Source organism: Ammospiza nelsoni, chromosome 2 (genome assembly GCF_027579445.1).
Source record: "Ammospiza nelsoni isolate bAmmNel1 chromosome 2, bAmmNel1.pri, whole genome shotgun sequence".
Taxonomy (NCBI): Eukaryota; Metazoa; Chordata; class Aves; order Passeriformes; family Passerellidae; genus Ammospiza; species Ammospiza nelsoni.
Window position 1 is genome coordinate 119,270,856 of NC_080634.1, and position 18,401 is coordinate 119,289,256.

The window sequence follows — 18,401 nt, forward strand, 5'->3', positions numbered from 1 at the left end:
ATAGCACAGCAGCCTCAGTTTGTGTGGGAGTTCAGAGCTGCTCCATGCTGCTGTTCCTTCACTGATTTTGGCAGCAAGATCCACGAATTTGTAATCCATGTGATTCTCCTGGGCTTTTTTTTCCTGGTAATACTATAAGAAATCCTCTTGGGTCTGTATTTAGCTGATTTGCAATATAAAATAAATAATAATGTAAATATTAAAGAATATAAAATACTTATCAGTCCCGATACAGTGAGCTGTTACTGCTAAGATACCTTAAGGACAAAAATAACTTTTTTTTTGTGTCACAGTGATAAAGTGATATTTCTGATCTCTGTAATCACATATTTAAATAAATTAAAATTAAGAAAAAAGATTTCTGTCTTTAAATAGAGAATGAGAAGTTGGAAATGGAATTTTTGGGTGTATTTTCCATGGTTCTGTCTCACCTTTGAGATATACCAAAGATGTATTTTGAGGCTCCCAAACACCAGCTCAGTGTGGGGAGGGTCCTGCTCCTATTTCAGAGCTCATTCTGAAGAAGTTGCAGAAGCAGAACAGCTCTGATTTTAAAATCTCTTTAAAATGGAATGATTTTATACCCAGTTGTGGTGAGTGTGTGAAGTGCAGCTTCTCGGGGAGGAAAATGAAATTCTGAATTAATTTCTGCCTTCTTATATAATTTCCCTGCTTTTTTTCCCCCTACTAATTCAAAATACTGTAGTAAAAATCCCTCAATGGAATAATGTTTATTGTGGCTTTATCCTGAGTTTCTGGGAAGCTTTTAGGGAGAGAAAATAGCTGGAAATTCCCCCAATTTGAATCCATTGGAATAAAAGCCTTGGGAAGGGCCTGGCAGCTCCAGAGCCTCCTCCTGTGTCTCTGGGATCCTGCAGGGACGGTGGAAGCACTTTCATAAATTAAATTCAGAATAGCAGGAGATGTTCATGGACCTCATTCTTGGTGCTGAGTCACTGCAGAAAATCACATTTAGCTGGAAAATCAGGATTTTTTTCATGTTTCTCTATGAAAACTTGTGGTGGTTCCTTTGAAGTTTGCACATCTGGGCAAAGGCTTGGCAGAGTTTTTTTTTTCAAGGTTTTTGGGTATTAATTTTCTAAGAAACATTTCGATATCTTCTGTAGCTAAATTAGAGTGTCTTGTCCAACATTAATTTATGATAATAAGATAATAAGTGATAACATCATTTATTATTATTATTTATTATTATTATTGATGTATTTTGAGGATACAGAGAAGTCAGGGATAAGGTAGACAACTTCATTCTAGAAAGAAAAAGGAAAATAAACAAAGCTGTTACAATAATCAACATTCAAGAGTGGTAATTTGCCCTTATTAATAACTTCTCATTTAGAATTAATTCCTTTTTTAGTGTTTAATACTGATTTTCTCCTCTGCAGGCCAAGTTTGAGTCCCTGTTCCGCCCCTATGACAGGGACCTCACCTTCCAGTATTTTAAGAGCTTCAAAAGAGTGAGAATAAACTTCAGCAACCCTTTGTCTGCAGCAGATGCCAGGATCCAGCTGGACAAGACAGAATTCCTTGGAAAAGAGCTCAGACTCTATTTTGCTCAGGTAAAAAAAGCTGCTTGGGATTAAAGCTTTCCTTGTTCTGACTGCCACAAATCCTCCAGCTGATGTGGAGGATTTCTTTTTCCAAGCTGGTGTTTGGAAAACCCCAATTTTGGGGTTAAATTTTGGGATTGGGATAAAAGGGTTGGAAAGATGATGGGAATTTTGGGAACTGAACCCTTTTTTTACACTGGGTTTTGTGCATGTTTCTTCTTGGTCTTCTTAAGTCATTTGCTTTCTTTTGTAGAGTTTCTCCCAAGTTTCTGGAAATCTGGGAATTGTTTCAAAGAATTTATTATCCCAGCATCCCAGAATTCCTTCGTGGTCATTTTTTGTCAGATGAATTAGAGAATCCAGGCTTGTTCCAGAGCTCCACACATTTGGAGGCTGTTGATACTTCCCATTTTTTTTTTATAACCTTGGATGTGAATGAGAATATTCCAAGAATTTAAAGGGCTGGGGGAGGCTGGGTGGGTTCTGCCAGCACCCAGGGAGTCCCTGAGGGATCCAGAGTGTGGAGATGCCCATGCCAGGCTGAGAGATGCCCATGCCAGGCTGAGAGATGCCCATGCCAGGCTGAGAGATGCTCATTCCAGGCTCACAGCTGCACATTCCAGGCTGGAGGTGCACATGCCAGTCTTGGAGCTCCACATTTAATGTTGGAGCTGCCCATTCCAGGGCTCTGGAGCTGCCCATTCCAGGCTCTCTGTGCCCATTCCAGGGCTCTGGAGCTGCCCATTCCAGGCTCTCCGTGCCCATCCCAGTCTTGGGGATCTCCACCAGAGCAGCTCTGGAGCTCCCTGCTCTCTGCTCCTGCCCAAACTCAGGCTCTGGCATCAGGCTGCTTTCCCAGCTGCTTTTCCAGCTGCTTTTCCCTCTGAAAATCGAGTGGGAAAATGAATCCAGAAGTGTTGGACACCCCCATGATCCAGGTTATTTTTGTCCCTGCTGGAATTCCCTCCACTCCCACTTTTGAGGATGGCTCCCGGCACCATTTGCCACAAGGCCTTAGAGGCCCTGTCCTGCTGGAGGTGTGGGAGGGCAGAGCTTTGGGTTTTAGGGAAGAACATTTCGGTGGGTCAGAGCTGTGTCCTGGAGGTGTGGGAGGGTTTGGGTTTTTAGGGAAGAACATTTCAGTGGGTCAGAGCTGTGTCCTGGAGGTTTGGAAGGGTTTGGGTTTTTAGGGAAGAGCATCCCGGTGGGTCAGAGCTGTGTCCTGGAGGTGTGGGAGGGTTTGGGTTTTTAGGGAAGAACATTTCAGTGGGTCAGAGCTGTGTCCTGGAGGTTTGGAATGGTTTGGGTTTTAGGGAAGAGCATCCCGGTGGGTCAGAGCTGTGTCCTGGAGGTTTGGAAGGGTTTGGGTTTTTAGGGAAGAGCATCCCGGTGGGTCAGAGCTGTGTCCTGGCTGGTGCTGCCACCCTGAGTGCCGGGCAGGGCACGACAGCCCCGGGATGAGGGGATGCAGGGATTGAGGGATGTGGGAATTGAGGGGTGCGGGGGTGCAGGCATTCGGGGAGTCAGGAATGCTGGCACTGAGGGATGCAGGAATTCAGGGATTTGGGCATTCAGGAATGCAGGGGTGAAAAGATGCAGGCATTCAGGGATTTGGGCATTCAGGGATGCAGGGGTGCAAGAATGCAAGAATTGAGGGATGCAGGGGTGCAGGCATACAGGGGTGCAGGGATTCAGGGATTAGGGGATTCAGGGATTCTGCAGGCATTCAAGGATGCAGGGATTCAGGCATTCAGGAGTGCAGCCATTCAGGGATGCAGGGATACAGGATAGAGGGATGCAGGCATTCAGGGATGCAGGGGTGAAAGGATGCAGGCATTCAGGAATGCAGGAATAGAGGCATTTGGGGATGCAGGGATTGAGGGATGCAGGCATTCAGGGGTTCAGGCATGCAGGCATTCAAGGATTATGGGGTGCAGGCACTCAGGGATGCAGGGGTGCAGGGATTCAGGGATGTAGGCATTGAGGGATGCAGGCATTGAGGGATGCAGCCATTCAGGAGTTTAGGGTTGCAGGCATTCAGGGATGCAGGAATTGAGGAATTTAGGCATTGAGGGATGCAGGAATAGAGGCATTCAGGGATGCAAGGACTATGGGGTGCAGGAATTCAGAGATGCAGGAATGGAGGGATGCAAGGACTATGGGATGCAGGAATTCAGAGATGCAGGAATTGAGGGATGCAAGGACTATGGGATGCAGGAATTCAGGCATTCAGGGCTATGTGGATGCAGCATGGAGGAATTCAGGGCTGCAGGGCTTCAGGGATGCAGCATTCAGGCATTCAGGGACACTTTGGGGTGCTCTGCTTTCTCTTGCAGACTTTGCACATCGGGAGCTCCCACCTGGCCCCCCCAAACCCAGACAAGCAGTTCCTGATCTCCCCTCCTGCCTCTCCTCCTGTGGACTGGAAACAAGTGGAGGATGCCACTCCAGTCATTAACTACGACCTTCTATATGCAATCTCCAAGCTAGGACCAGGTAAGAAGGTGGGAAAATCAGAATTTTGGTGGAGGAAAACATCTCAAAACTTCCTGGATTTCTAAAACTTTTCCAAGAAATTTTTATTTCTGTTTATTTTTATTTCTATTTTCTGGTTATTTTTCTTTCTATTTATATTTTAGTTCCATTTATATTTTAGTTCTATTTATATTTTCTTTCTATTTATATTTTGGTTTTATTTATATTTTGGTTTTATTTATATTTTATTTCTAATTTTATTTCCATTTATATTTTACTTGTATTTATATCTTGGCTTTATTTTATTTATTTTTATTTGTATTTTATTTCTATTTTAGTCTATTTTTTCATTTCTATTTTATTTCTATTTATTTTATTCCTATTTATTTTTCTTTCTATTTATATTTTCTTTCTATATTTATTTTCTTTCTATTTATTTTTATAAATTTCTACTTCTGTTTTCTTTTTCTATTTTTTCTTTTTTTTCTTTCTATTTGTATTTTCTACTTATTTTTATTTCGATTTTTTCTTTATATTTTTATTTCTGTTTTCCTCAGATGAGGAAACTGCTACTGAGTGTAGGAGGAACTATCAGTATGAACTTAAAATTCTTTGGAATTTAAGAGGGATAAATTCCTGCCCCTCCTTTCCCCAGTGATTAATGATCACATCCTTGATTTCCCTTTTCTCCCATATTTTATACAACTTATCCATGAAAATTGGTGCAAATTAATCTTTCCCTAAATCCAGCTCAGATTCAGCCTGTTTGGGGCAGTATTATTAATTTTAGGGGAGAGAAAAATGGTCACATTTAATAACATTGAACAGAATTAAATTACTCTTATTATATGAGAATAATTATTCTCATTAATAAGATTAGAGAAAATAAAAACTGTGTCAGATTCATTTTACTGGAGAATTTTTAAAATTCCTGTTCACCTCCAAACTTAGGGAATTGTAAAGGATGGAGAAAAGGGCAGGGCACAACTTTGAGCTCCCTCATGTTGGGATTCAAAACTTCCCATCAAGAACCCTCCTCAGTAAATATTCTTAATAATTTATTATGAAATATTTTTATCAGAGATTTTATTTCCCTGCAATGTGTTTTGGAAGCAGAGGTTGTTTCTGATGGAGCACTTGGAATAAATAAGTAAATAAATGAATAAATAGCACAGCAGCCTCAGTTTGTGTGGGAGTTCAGAGCTGCTCCATGCTGCTGTTCCTTTACTCCAAGTTTTCCTTCCAAATTTTAGGAAAACCAAAAAGAAACTTTAAAACAAATATTTTAGGCCCTTCCAAGCATAAAAAATTTGTCATTTTCCCGTTCCTGAGCATTCCTGTGGAATTTTCCCAACTAAAAACCCCATTGAAAATTTACCATGTCCCATTTGCTAAAAAAAAAAAAACCCATTGAAAGTCACCATGTCACATTTCCTAAAAAGGAACGATTAGAGATTCTCCATGTCCTATTTCCTAAGGATTTCCCCACCTAAAAACCCCATTAAAAACCCCCCAGGTGCCCTTTCCTCTGGAGTTCCCCACCTAAATCCCCCATGGAGAAGCCCCCAGGTGACCTTTCCTCAGGAATTCTCCACCTAAAAACCCCATTAAACCCCGCCAGGTTCCCTTTCCTCAGGAATTCCCACCATGGAAGTGCCCCAGGTGCCCTTCCCTCAGGAGTTCCCCACCTAAATCCCCCATGGAAAAGTCACCCTGTCCCATTTCCTCAGGAATGCCCCACATAAATCCCCCATGGAGAAGCCCCCAGGTGACATTTCCTCAGGAATTCTCCACCTAAAACCCCATTTAATACCCCCCATGTCCCACTTCCTCAGGAATTCCCTCCCCAAATCCGTACTGGAGAAGCCCCCAGGTGCCTTTTCCTCAGGAATACCCCACATGGAAAAGCCCCCAGCTGCCCTTTCCTCAGGAATACCCCACGTGGAAAAGCCCCCAGGTGCCCTTTCCTCAGGAATACCCCACGTGGAAAAGCCCCCAGGTGCCCTTTCCTCAGGAATACCCCACATGGAAAAGCCCCCAGCTGCCCTTTCCTCAGGAATACCCCACCTAAAAACCCCATTAAAAAGTCACCATGTCCCTTTTCCCAAGGAATTCCCCACCTAAATCCCCCCTGGAAAAGCCCCCAGGTGACATTTCTTCAGGAACACCCCACCTAAAAACACCCATTAAAACCCCCTCAGGTGCCCTTTCCTCAAGAGTTCCCTACATGGAAAAGCCCCCAGGTGCCCTTTCCTCAGGAATTCCCACCATGGAAGAGCCTCCAGGTGACACTTCCTCAGGAATTCCCTCCCCAAATCCGTACTGGAGAAGCCCCCAGGTGCCCTTTCCTCAGGAATACCCCACATGGAAAAGCCCCCTGGTGACATCTCCTCAGGAATACCCCACATGGAAAAGCCCCCAGGTTCCCTTTCCTCAGGAATTCCCATTTTCACTCCCATTTTTCCCTCCCCCAGGGGACAAGTACGAGCTGCACGCTGCCACAGCCACCACCCCCAGCGTGGTCGTCCACGTGTGTGAGAGCGACCAGGAGGGCGAGGCCGAGGAGGAGCCCAAAAAACCCAAACCCAAAATTTCCGCAGGAACTCTCCCCCTGAAAACCTCCTGGAAAAGCCCCCAGCTGCCCTTTCCTCAGGAATACCCCACATGGAAAAGCCCCCAGCTGCCCTTTCCTCAGGAATACCCCACATGGAAAAGGCCCCTGGTGACATTTCCTCAGGAATACCCCACATGGAAAAGCCTCCAGCTGCCCTTTCCTCAGGAATTCTCCACCTAAACCCGTACTGGAGAAGCCCCAGGTGCCCTTTCCTCAGGAATTCCCTCCCCAAATCCGTACTGGAGAAGCCCCCAGGTTCCCTTTCCTCAGGAATTCCCATTTTCACTCCCATTTTTCCCCCCTCAGGGGACAAGTACGAGCTGCACGCTGCCACAGCCACCACCCCCAGCGTGGTCGTCCACGTGTGTGAGAGCGACCAGGAGGGCGAGGCCGAGGAGGAGCCCAAAAAGCCCAAACCCAAAATCATCCAGACCCGTCGGCCCGACTACGGCCCCGCCGCGCTGAGCTGAGGCGGGCCCGGCGCTGCCCCCTGCGGAGGAGATCGGCCTTCGCAAGGAGTTTTCCCTTCCGAGGAGCCCTCCAAGGGTTTGCCGTGCGAAGGCGCCCGGCTGCGGCGGCGCAGCTGCAGGAGGAGAACCCCAGGTTTGCTGCGCATAAAGGAATTCCCTGCTCGGTTTGGAGCCTCGGCCCGTGTGCCGAGCGAATTCCCACGTGCTGGGAGCACAGGGTGGGAGAAGGGGACATTTTGGGGACAAGCTGGGCTTATTCTGCGGGACAGTTCCTTGTTGTGACACCCCATTGATGGGTGTTTGGAAAACCTTGGGATGACAGGGTTGGAGAGATGATGGGAATTTTGGGAATTTAACCCTTTTTCTTACGCTAGGTTTTGTGCATGTTTCTTCTTGGTCTTCTCAAGTCGTTTGCTTTCTTTTGTAGAGTTTCTCCCAAGTTTCTGGAAATCTGGGAATTGTTTTGAAGTATTTGTTATCTCAGCATCCCAGAATTCCTCCTGGATGTGTACATACATGATATATTTATATTTGGTTTTATTGGCACTCGTTTTCCAGCAGGATCCAATTCCTCCAGCACCTGCTTTTGGTGCTCTGGAAGTTGTGCTTTTAAAATTTGAACCTTTGGAATTCCTGCAGTGGGTTTTACCTGGCAAAGCAGTGGAAAAACGTGCAATAGGAGAATTGTTGGAATACATGGATTTTAAATTATTTTAAGTTCAGGTAATTTATATCTCCAATAGGATTTGTTTGGGAGCTTTGACTCAAGGGGTGAAAAAAGGACTCAAATAATGCTGATGGTGCATATTCAGAGCAGGGGGATTTTTCCAGTGAGAAAAACAACTATGGAGAAACTTGAATCTGCATTTTTGGTGAGTAAAGATTTGCTTGGGATTGGAAAATTCCACCCAGGAAGCAGTGAGGAGAGCTGGAGTGCCTTTTCCTTGTCCATTCCTACTCCAAGCTGCACACTTGGATCTTTTTCTACTGCTTTTGGATATCAAAAAATCCAAACTTTCTGAGCTTTGCTTCCAAACTCAGCTGGGATGAAATGCTTCATGCCAAGGAATGCTGATTTAAGCAATGGGAATATGTGGGAGAAGCTTTAGGGCTTTTTTTCTGGCAGTGTTTAAAGGCTCCTAAATGCAAATTTTAAAGAAGAAAGATGGCAGAAATATTTTAATACTGTTTTTTAAACTGGAGATCCTCACCTTGAAACAGGGGTCAGGATTTTTTTGGAGGAGACAGGAATTGCTATCCCTAGGAAATGCCACTTGGGGTCTTGGAGAAGGGATGTTGGAGCCTCTCACTGTGTTTTTAGGAATCAGACTGTGGCTGTCTCCTGGTTTGCCCTTGCCACAGTTGGTCTGAGAAGAGATTGAAGCAAATGTTGACTGTTTTGACACCTCGATTTTTGAAATAATATTTGTTTTAAAAAGAGTGGAGCCGTTCCAGGCCACGGTGCAGGGAAACAGGGTGTTTGGAAGGCCTGGAACTCCTGACTGGAACACAAATGAGAGACCAGGAATACACTGAATTTCCTGCTCTGGCTTGGATTGTGATTCCCTGGGAAGTGGAGCAAAGCCTGGCCCTGGTGTCTGGGTGGCCCTGGTTGAGAAGAGCTGATTCCATGGATTGCTGGAGCTGCAACACAGGAAAATCAGATTATTCTGGGTTACCCTCAGCTGGCTCCACCCTGCATTCAGGGTGCTGCATTCAACACCCAAAAGAGAGGAACTGATGGAGGAAAACTTTGCAGGTTTGCCACAACTGCCTTGAAGCCTTTCCAAGACTTTTCCATGTTTCTCAAACGTCTGCTGGACTCTGTGTCTCACCACATTCAGTTCAAAGCATTGGGAATAATTCCTGTCCTGTCCTTCTTCCATGAAAAATCCAAGCATGACTGTGGCAGTACAAACCCAGGGGGCTGCTGCTGTGTTCCCTCCAAAAGCAGAGCTGCTTTTCAGTTCTAACCATCAATAAATCTGATTTTTGTCATCTTAATACCTGACCCTTGCCTGAGGTGGGAACCATGGAAATCTTGGAATGCTCTCAGTGTGTTCCTGCTTGGATCTGCCACCTCCTGTCCCCAAGACTCCAGTGTGCTGCTTGCTTTTTCTGGTTATTTTTGTAATGTTCCAATGGATGCTTAGTTGGTATTTTATACACTTGTATAGCACGGGGCAGATTGAAATTAAAATATTTTGTTGTCTTCTTGTAAATGTCCTGGTGTTTTCTGCACAGAACCACCCCAAGTTCAGCACCAAAATGGGAATTTTCAGCTTCCAGAGGGGCAGAATGTTGTGCCAGGCCCTCATAAAGTGACGCCTTGAAAAGGTTTCCAACCCTCAGAGAATTGCATGAGCTCCACGTGGGAGATCATGTGAGAATCAAACCTGATTCTTCTGAGCCTCAAGTTCCTGATAAAGGTATCGGCATCTTCCTGCTCCAGAATAATCCCTGCGCATTGGTAATACATGAAATATTTCTATTAAAAATGAACAGTTTGGGGTTTTTTGCAGAGAGGTTCTGGATTCCCCAGCCCTGGAAGTGTCCAGGGTCAGGTTGGATGGGGCTTGGAGCAGCCTGGGATGGTGGGAGGTGGAGTGAGATGAGCTTTAAGGTCCCTCCATCCCAAACCATCCCATGATTTCTGAAGCTCCTGGAATACAGAAATACATCAGTATTCAATGGCTTTACCTGAAAACTTTAAGTCCTTTTGCTGCAAAAGGAATTAAGGGAAACCATGAAGGTTTTGCTGCGTGAAGGGACGGAAGTCCTGTGATGGCAGAAAGGAATTTCTGGTGCCCAATTAAAGCCCTGCCTCATTAAAGAGGTGAAGGCAGCGGCCTCAAAAGGACCAAAGTTGGTTTTTAATCAGTTTTGTTTTCCAGAGCAGCCCCAAGGGTGGAAACTTTGAGTCCATCAGAAGCTTCTTCTTCAGTTCACACTTGGCAGGGGTGGGGAAGGAATGAGCTGCAGAGCTCTGGAGCCATTTGAACAATTTTTGAACCATTTTGGAACAATTCCAGCAGGGATTTTGCCTATGGCTTCATCACCTGCCTGCTTGAATTTGCTTGGCTTGGGGAACACAAGTTCTTTTTATCCTGCCTTGCCCAACACACTTCAGAAACATTTTCCAGAGAATTATTCCTTGCTAATGCTTTTAATAATTCATAATGGATCTGGAAAGACAAAACAATGAAGAAGACATTCCCCAAGACACTGGTAAAGAACATTTTGACACTAAACTTTCAATTAATACCAAACTTTCAGTGCTACAGGCAGTGAGGGAGGAGCACAGAGGTGACTCCAGTGACAGGGGGCAGGATGGAGCTGGCAGGGCTGGATTTATCTTCCCGGACAGAATTTCCATTGGTAACAGGGAACTGTCACGTTCCAGGCTTTGGCATGTTGTGCTGTGTGTGTTTTCCTGCCAGGAATTCCTTTTGTTTGGCGTTCCTTTGGAAATGGCTGGAAAACACATCCTGGGAGGAGCAGCTGGACAAGAGGAGGCTCAGGGGGGACCTCAGTGCTCCCCAGAACTCCTGACAGGAGGGGCAGGGAAGGGAGGAGAGGGAATTCCGTGGGCTGGAATTGCACCAGGGCAGATGGCTCAGGTTGGGGATGGGGACAGGAAATTTCCCTTCCCTGGAATGGGCTCAGGGCACAGGGCTGGGCCCAGGGGGCTCTGGAATGTCCCCAGGAGGAGCCCCCAGAGCCCCCCTGGTCCCTGCTCAGGGCTGGGCACTGCCAGGGCAGGGGTTGTGCCCCCTGTGAGGGGAATTGCTGGGCACGCATCCCTGCCCATCCCTCTGGTCCCATCCCTTGGCACCACTGAGAAGAGCCTGGGGCATCCGTTGGCAACCTGATGGATGCCCAGGGCTGGAGAGCAGAGCTTCCTGATGCCATTGAAGATAAACCAAGTTAATCATGAAGATAAATCTAGTGAATCGTTTTCCTTTGTGAAAGTTTCTGAAAGGAATCTCTTTCTTGGTGCCCCTCTGACGATCTGTGGGGTGTTTGGGTCAGAGCTGCCCAGGGAGGTTTGGGGTCCCTGTCCCTGGGAGTGCCAGGAGGGGTCTGGATGTGGCCTTGGGGTGATGCTGGTGCTGCTGGGGTGGGCCTGGATGCTCCTGAAGGGCTCTTCCCACCTTGAAAACCTGGGGTTGGAGCCTTGAAGTGGGACTGAGTCCCACTGAAGCTGAAGGATTTCCAGAGGCACGAGGAAGTGCCCATAGGTGGAGCTCAATATCCAACAATGGCGTTCATTATCCTGAATAATACCAGCTCTGGCTCCCAGCCCCTCAGCAGATGCTGGAAAAGATCTCTGACATCCCTGCCAGCCCTCAGCCTTCCAGGATCCCACCTTTACAAACTGCTGCTCTGCATTTCCCTGTGGAAATCTCTTCGAAGGAGCACCCACAGAGAAGAGTGGCTGCATCCAGATGGAAAAGGGAAATGTTGGGTGCCGCTTGCGGCTCTGTAGAAGTGACCCCAACCCCCAGGGCGTGTGGGATTTACAGAGAGCTCATCCAAATAATTCTCCTCCCTGGAGGAGACTCCTGAGGGAGCTCAGAGCCCATCCCAGAGCCTGAAGGGGGCTCTGGAAAGGAGGGAGAGGGGTTTGGTACATGGGCAGAGTATTACTGCGACCTGTGTGGGTCGCAGCTGGTGAGAGAGAGACGGTGAATCTTGTTTCTTGAATCAGAAGGCTTGATTTATTAATATATGATATTATACATTATAGTTATGCTAAAAGAATATAGAGAGAGGTTTGCAGAGCAGCTAGCTAAGCTAAGAAGAGATAGGACAGAACCCACAACAAAGTTGTGGCCAAGGACTCAGTCCCCTGGCTTGCACTGGTGATTGGCTCTTAATTATAAACATAGAAAATGAGCCAATCAAGGTGAATCCTATTGCATTCCACAGCAGCTGATAATAATTGTTTACCTTCTCTTCGGGGGCCCCTGGCCTCCCGAAGACACAGAAATGTGAAAGAAAGGATTTCTGTGGAGAAATGTCTGCGACAGGCAGAGAGTGCCAGCACTCAGGGAATGGCTTTCAATTGAAGGAGGGCAGGGCTGGGTGGGATTTTGGGAATTGGGAATCGTTCCCTGGCAGGGAATTCCATCCCTGCATCCCTGGCAGTGCCCAGGGCTAGGCTGGACACTGGGGACAGTGGGAGGTGTCCCTGCCTGTGGGACATGGAAATGACCCTGAAAATCCCTCCCAGCCCAGTTCTGGGGTTCTCTTAAGTGCCTTTCACAGCTGCGTGGGGGTTTTTTTTGACCTTTTCTAGCAGCTGAACCGTGCTGGGTTGAGCCTTTGTAAATAAAGTAATGATGCATTTATTGATGTGATTCGAGCGGGAAAATGCAGGACCTGCCATAAAAAGCAGCTTTTCCTTCTGAGCAGCACAGCCGTCCCCAAAGCTGTGCCAGTGCCTTCCCTGGAAGGCTGTGGGAGCCTGGCTGGCTCCACGTGCTGCCGAGGCATGGAAAGCTCTTGCTGAATGCCTCTCCCACGCAGCCCCAGCTTGGCAGAGGGATTGCCATGGGCTGCACCTGCTTTGTGATCTGCTGGATGGATTCTGGCTGCTCAGCTGCCTCCTGGATCAGCAGGAGCTGCTGGGACGTGCAGGAGTGCTGGGCTGGCAGTAACCTGGGCACAGTTTCCATTGTGCTGCCCTGAGAGAGCAGAGCTCCCAGAGCTGAGCTCCTGCAGAGGGGAGGCTTATTCGGCACATTGCCCGGGGCTTCTCTTGGCTGGGTTTGCATTAGGGTTTTAATGTAATGTGGATTTTTATAGTGTTGTCTGAGACTTCAGAGTGAAGAGCTGGGGCTCATCCAGCCTTTCCTGGTGGGTACAGCAGCCCTGTGTTCTTCTGGAAGATTCCCTGAGGGAGCGGCCTCAGGCCGGGCCAGGGCAGGCTCAGCTGGGACAGCAGCAGCAATTTGCCCATGGAAAGGGAGCTCAGGCCTTGGCAGGGGCTGCCCAGGGAGCTTTGCAGTGCCCATCCCTGCAGGTGTGCCCTGGAGGTGGCACTGAGTGCTCTGGGCTGGGCACAGGGTGCCCATGGGGCACAGCTGGCACTGCATGGGCTGGCAGGGCTGTGCCAGCCCCAGGGATTCCATGAAAAGGGAAGGAGACATTTCACAGAATTCCCAGAATCCAGAATCCCTGGGTTGGAAGAGACCTCCAAGACCATCGAGTCCAAGGCAGCCCCAACTGAACCCTGGCCCCCAGTGCCACCTCCAGGCTTTGTGAAACAAACCCATTTCAGGGGAGGGAAACCCATCCCTGGGTGTTTGTGCCCAGGGCTGTCTCCAGCATCCACCTCCCCCTGCCCTGGCCAGCAGGAGCTGCAGGTGGATGAGGCCAGGAGCACAAATCACCCCAGCTGGGCATCTGGAGGTGCCCAAGGAGCACCTGGAGGTGGCACTGAGTGCTCTGCGCTGGGCACAAGGTGGGCACAGCTGGCACTGCATGGGCTGGCAGGGCTGTGCCAGCCCCGGGGATTTGGGGATCCAAGAAACACAGGATGAGACACCTTGGGCAGTGCCTTGTTCAGCCAGCACCACCTTACACAGACTGGAAATGCAATTAAAACCCAGATTTTCCCCTGCAGGTTTTTGCTCGCTAACAAGAAGCAGAACTCCTTCCCAGTGTCCTTCACCACAAGTGCCCCATTTGCCTCCAGGACAGTCCCTGTCCTGCCAGGCAGCAGCTCTGACCCCCAGTGTGACACCAGGCAGATCCTGCGATTCCCTGCCCCGGGAATTCTGTGTTCCCTGTGTTCCCTGTGTGTGCTCCTCACCCTCCCCCTGCTCTCAGGGGTCACACACAGCCTCTCAGATTCACATATTCACATTTGAGAAATGGCTGGGCTGCACACAACTTTCCTGGCAGCTTCTGGAGTTCCCTGCTTGTTCCTGCAGCTCCCGAGGTGAGGAAGAGCAGCTGAGGAAATGCTGGAATGGGAGAGATGATTCCAGAGAGGGCTGGAGGAGCAGGAGGGAAGGGCTGATTGAACACTGATTAATTAATTGTCCACCAAAGCTCACAGTGATGCTTTCCCTTGGCAAACATCAGGCTCCAGAACAGAAATCTGTCCGAGAGCTGCAGTGTGAGCAGAGACACTCAGCTGAGGGGGATAAAGGGGGAACAGGGACAGAGTGGGCAGCACTGCCAGCGTGTCCTTGGCACTGAACCCTCCTTTTGTCCTGCTGGGTCCCCAGGGCTGCTCCTGATGACCCCAGCCTGCCTGCTGGGCACCAGGACGGGCACACAGGGGCTGGGTTTGCTCCATCCCCACGGGATAACAGCGCCCTGCATCCCAAGGACACCCCAGGGAGAGGCCACCCTCTGCCCAGGGGGATTTGGTGCTGGTTCGGTGCCATCAGCCACACCAAACCCCAGTGCTGGCACTGCAGAGCCCTGGATCCTGCTCTGGGAATGCCAGGCTCCCGATGATCCCAGCCTGGCTGCCACCAGGGCTCTGCCCTCTGCAGGTGCTGCTTCCTTTGCTTCCAAACATCTCCACTTCCCACGGGGTGAGCGGCTGCCACAGGGAGCAGCAAACCCTGCACCAGAAATCCCTTAAACCCTGTGCCAGCAACCCCTGAAATCCTGCACCAGCAATCCCTCAGATCCTGCACCAGCAATCCCTGAAATCCTGCACCAGCAATCCCTCAGACCCTGCAGCAGCACAGCAGCTCCACTCAGAGGGACTGGGACAGAAACCACGGGGAGAGGCCCCCCTGCAGGGGATCTCAGCATCAGCCAGGGACAAGCATGGAATCATGGAATGGTTTGGGCTGGGAAGGACCCCAAATCCCACCCAGTGCCAGCCCTGCCATGGCAGGGACACCTCCCACTGTCCCCAGTGTCCAGCCTGGCCTTGGGCACTGCCAGGGGTGCAGGGGCAGCCCCAGCTGCTCTGGGCACCCTGTGCCAGGGCCTGCCCACCCTGCCAGGCAGGAAATTGTTCCTAATATCTGATCTAAACCTGGAATTTTTCAGTGTGGAGCCATTCCCTGTGTGCTGTCCCTGCATCCCCTGGCAATTGTCTCTCTCCAGCTTTCCTGGGGCTCCTCCAGGCCCTGCAAGGCCACCCTGAGCTCAGCCCAAAGCTTCTCCTGTGCAGGTGAGCAATGCCAGCTGTGCCAGCCTTTCCTGCCAGCAGAGCTGCTCCATCCCTCTGCCCATCCTGGAGCCTCCTCTGGGCTCTGCAGCAGCTCCAGCTCCTCCCTGCGCTGGTTCCAGGGTCCCTGGGCATGAGCAGCCCCAGGAATGGGGCAGGATCCATGTTTGGAGTCCCTGGGTTCCAACCCAACACATGCACTGGGTTCCTGCCTCAGTTTATTGTGTATCATCAATCAGAGTGAAATGCCAGGGGATTTTTCTTTGGGAGACAGAACAGAAGCCTTTTGTGCTGGGTTTGCTGTGGGTGGGGCTGGGGAGGAAGCAATCCTCCTCCTCCTCCTTTTGAAGGGGAGAAAACTCCCCAATTATTTGCACTGACCTTGCCCTGAGTGCATTTGCTTTGCTGGCCAGTGGCTGTTTGGGGCATGGAGGGAAATGCTGGCACACCTTGAAAGGAAAAGCAGCCCCGGCTGGGCACACCTGGCCAGGGGCGGCTGCCGGAGGCCTGGCCCGGGCACCACAGGCTGGATCTGTGCTCTCAGGTGGAGCTGGGAGCCCACAGAGGTGCAGATTGGAAATTAGAGGATAGTTGTCCCTGGAAGGGTGGTCAGGCCTTGGGATGAGCTGCCCAGGGAGGGGCTGCAGTCTCTGGGAGTGTTCAGGATGTGGCCCTGGGGTGATGCTGGTGCTGCTGGGGCATTTTGAAGGTCTGTGCTGGTGCTCACAGGGGTCTGAGGATGAGGGAAGAGATGAGGATCTGACTCCATGTTTCAGAAGGCTGATTTATTATTTTATTATATATATTACATTAAAACTGTACTAAAAGAATAGAAGAAAGGATTTCATCAGAAGGCTGGCTAAGAATAGAAAAAGAAATAATGAATAACAAAGGCTTGTCACTGACCAAGCCAGCTGACTGTGATTGGCCATTAAATAGAAACAACCACATGAGGCCAATCCCAGATGCACCTGTTGCATTCCACAGCAGCAGATAATCATTGTTTGCATTTTGTTCCTGAGGCCTCTCAGTTTCTCAGGAGGAAAAATCCTTAGGAAAGGATTTTTCATAAAAGATGTCTGTGACAAAGGTCTCTTCCAATCCTGATGATGCTTGGGCCCTGTAAAAGCCACATTTGCAGATAATTTGTTTGTAAAAGTTCTTAAACTCAGCTCTTAAAAAAACCAACCCCAAACCCAACCCATTCTGTGATCCAAACCCGCTGGAGAACTTGGATGTTGGAGCTTTAATGAAACTGAAGTGTTGATCCCTGGGTTATTTCAGGTTTGTTTTTGGTGTTTTGGGCAGTTCTGTGTCCTGGTTCATTGGCTGGTGTGATGAGCAGCCCCAGACTGTGGATGGGCACCCCTGCGAGGCTGGCTTGGACAGGGATTGGAACAACCTGGCAGAGTGGAAGGGCTGCAATGGGATGGGATTCCAGGTCCCTCTCACACCAAACGTGGAGTTTTGGGTGAGATTCAAAAGAAAAAAAAAAAAAATCCCGTGGAACGTTTTCCTGTTGTGTGGGAATAAAAGGGGTGAATTTTGAACTTCAAGAGCAGCAGAGCAAACAAAGGCTTTGTTTTCCAGCCACTGCTTTGCCCTGGAAAGCTCCACTTTGAGGGACACCTCTCTTTGACTCGTCCCAAGAGGTTCCCTCGGCCCCCACAATTAAATCTCGGCTGTCAACGTGTTGAATTAATTTTCCATCAGAAGCTTTATTACATTTAGTGAAGGATGGGAAGCACTGAGGATGTTAAAGCTCAGCTTTGCTTGGGTGGAGGAGAATTCCAATCAAACACCAGCGTCAAGGCAAAGGATTCCAGTGTTCTCCCAGCCCTCATCATTCCCGGTGCTCCCCACTGCCCAGAGCACTCCTGTGATGCTCTCAGGTGGTTAAAGCTCCTAAATGGACAAGAATCCCATTTATTTGTTTTAATTTGGGTTAAAAGGTGATGCCAGGCTGAGCTTTTTGATGGGAGTGGAGCTGCTCACAATACCAGGATAAGAAACATCCCCTTGCTGAGATCTGCTGGAAAATATTTGGATGGACAAAGTGCTGCATTACTGGGCCTTGATTAATGGATGGTGTTTGGAAACAAAACTTTCCAAACAAAAGGAATGATGTGCTATATCTGGCAGAGGGGTTGATCAACAGGAATTCACTTTTTCCATTTCCTTGTGCGGAACAAACAAAGGAGGCTTAAATGTAGTAAATCACTTAGTCACGGCATTAGGAATGGCACGGTGGGGTAATCACAGAGTTATGGAATGGCTGAGCTGGAAGGGACATTAATGATCACCCAGTGCCACCCCTGCCATGGCAGGGACACCCCCACTGTCCCCAGTGTCCAGCCTGGAGCTGAACATTCCAGGGATCCAGGGCAGCCCCCGCTGCTCTGTGCCAGGGCCTGCCCACCTTCACAGGCAAGATTCCTCCCAGTTTCTGATCCAACACTGCTCTCAGCTGGGACAGCAGCAGCAATTTGCCCATGGAAAGGGAGCTCAGGCCTTGGCAGGGGCTGCCCAGGGAGCTTTGCAGTGCCCATCCCTGCAGGTGTGCCCTGGAGGTGGCACTGAGTGCTCTGCGCTGGGGACAAGGTGCCCATGGGGCACAGCTGGCACTGCATCGGCTGGCAGGGCTGTGCCAGCCCCAGGGGTTTGGGGATTCTGTGGAATCCAATGGGTTTTGTGGCAGTTTGGGGTTTCCATGAAAGAAATTTGGGGTTTCCAAAGTGTCTCTGTGTGCGTCTGGATCTTTTTGCACCCTCAGCCTCTCCTTCACCTGCACCCTGCTCTCTGAGGGTGCTTCCCTTTCAGTCAGGAGGCAGCAGAGCTTTGGGAGTTTTCAGAAGGAGGGAACCGGAGCAGTTCATTAAAACACCTCAGAAATGGAGCCCAACTCTTTTACAAACCTTGTAGTTAAGGTCAGCTCATCCCTTGCTTGTGCTGCTGTTATCCCTGCATGGTGACTGGGGCAACAAACCCAGGATGGGCAGCGCCAGAGGCTTTTTCAGCCCTGACTGAGCTCCAGAGCAGGATTCGGCCTTTGCTGCTGGCCAGGGAGGAACGGGAATCCTGAGTTTAGCACCAGTCTGGGAATCCTGAGTTTAGCACCAGTCTGGGAA

General features: G+C 49.2%; 1 protein-coding gene across 3 annotated transcripts in view; it reads left to right on the forward strand.

The window, feature by feature from the left end:
• The window catches only part of RCAN1 (regulator of calcineurin 1), a 51,520-nt gene extending 42,171 nt beyond the window's left edge, over positions 1 to 9,349 (forward strand). For 2 of the 3 annotated variants that reach the window (XM_059493580.1, XM_059493582.1), the window contains exons 2-4: positions 1,404 to 1,577; positions 3,905 to 4,064; positions 6,964 to 9,349. In XM_059493580.1, the coding sequence (XP_059349563.1) occupies positions 1,404 to 1,577; positions 3,905 to 4,064; positions 6,964 to 7,127 (498 nt within the window). In that variant the 3' untranslated portion in view covers positions 7,128 to 9,349. Of the gene's footprint in view, positions 1 to 1,403; positions 1,578 to 3,904; positions 4,065 to 6,517; positions 6,938 to 6,963 lie in introns of those variants that run through there. The other variant, XM_059493579.1, reaches the window with a different exon arrangement.
• The last annotated feature ends 9,052 nt before the right edge of the window (positions 9,350 to 18,401 follow it).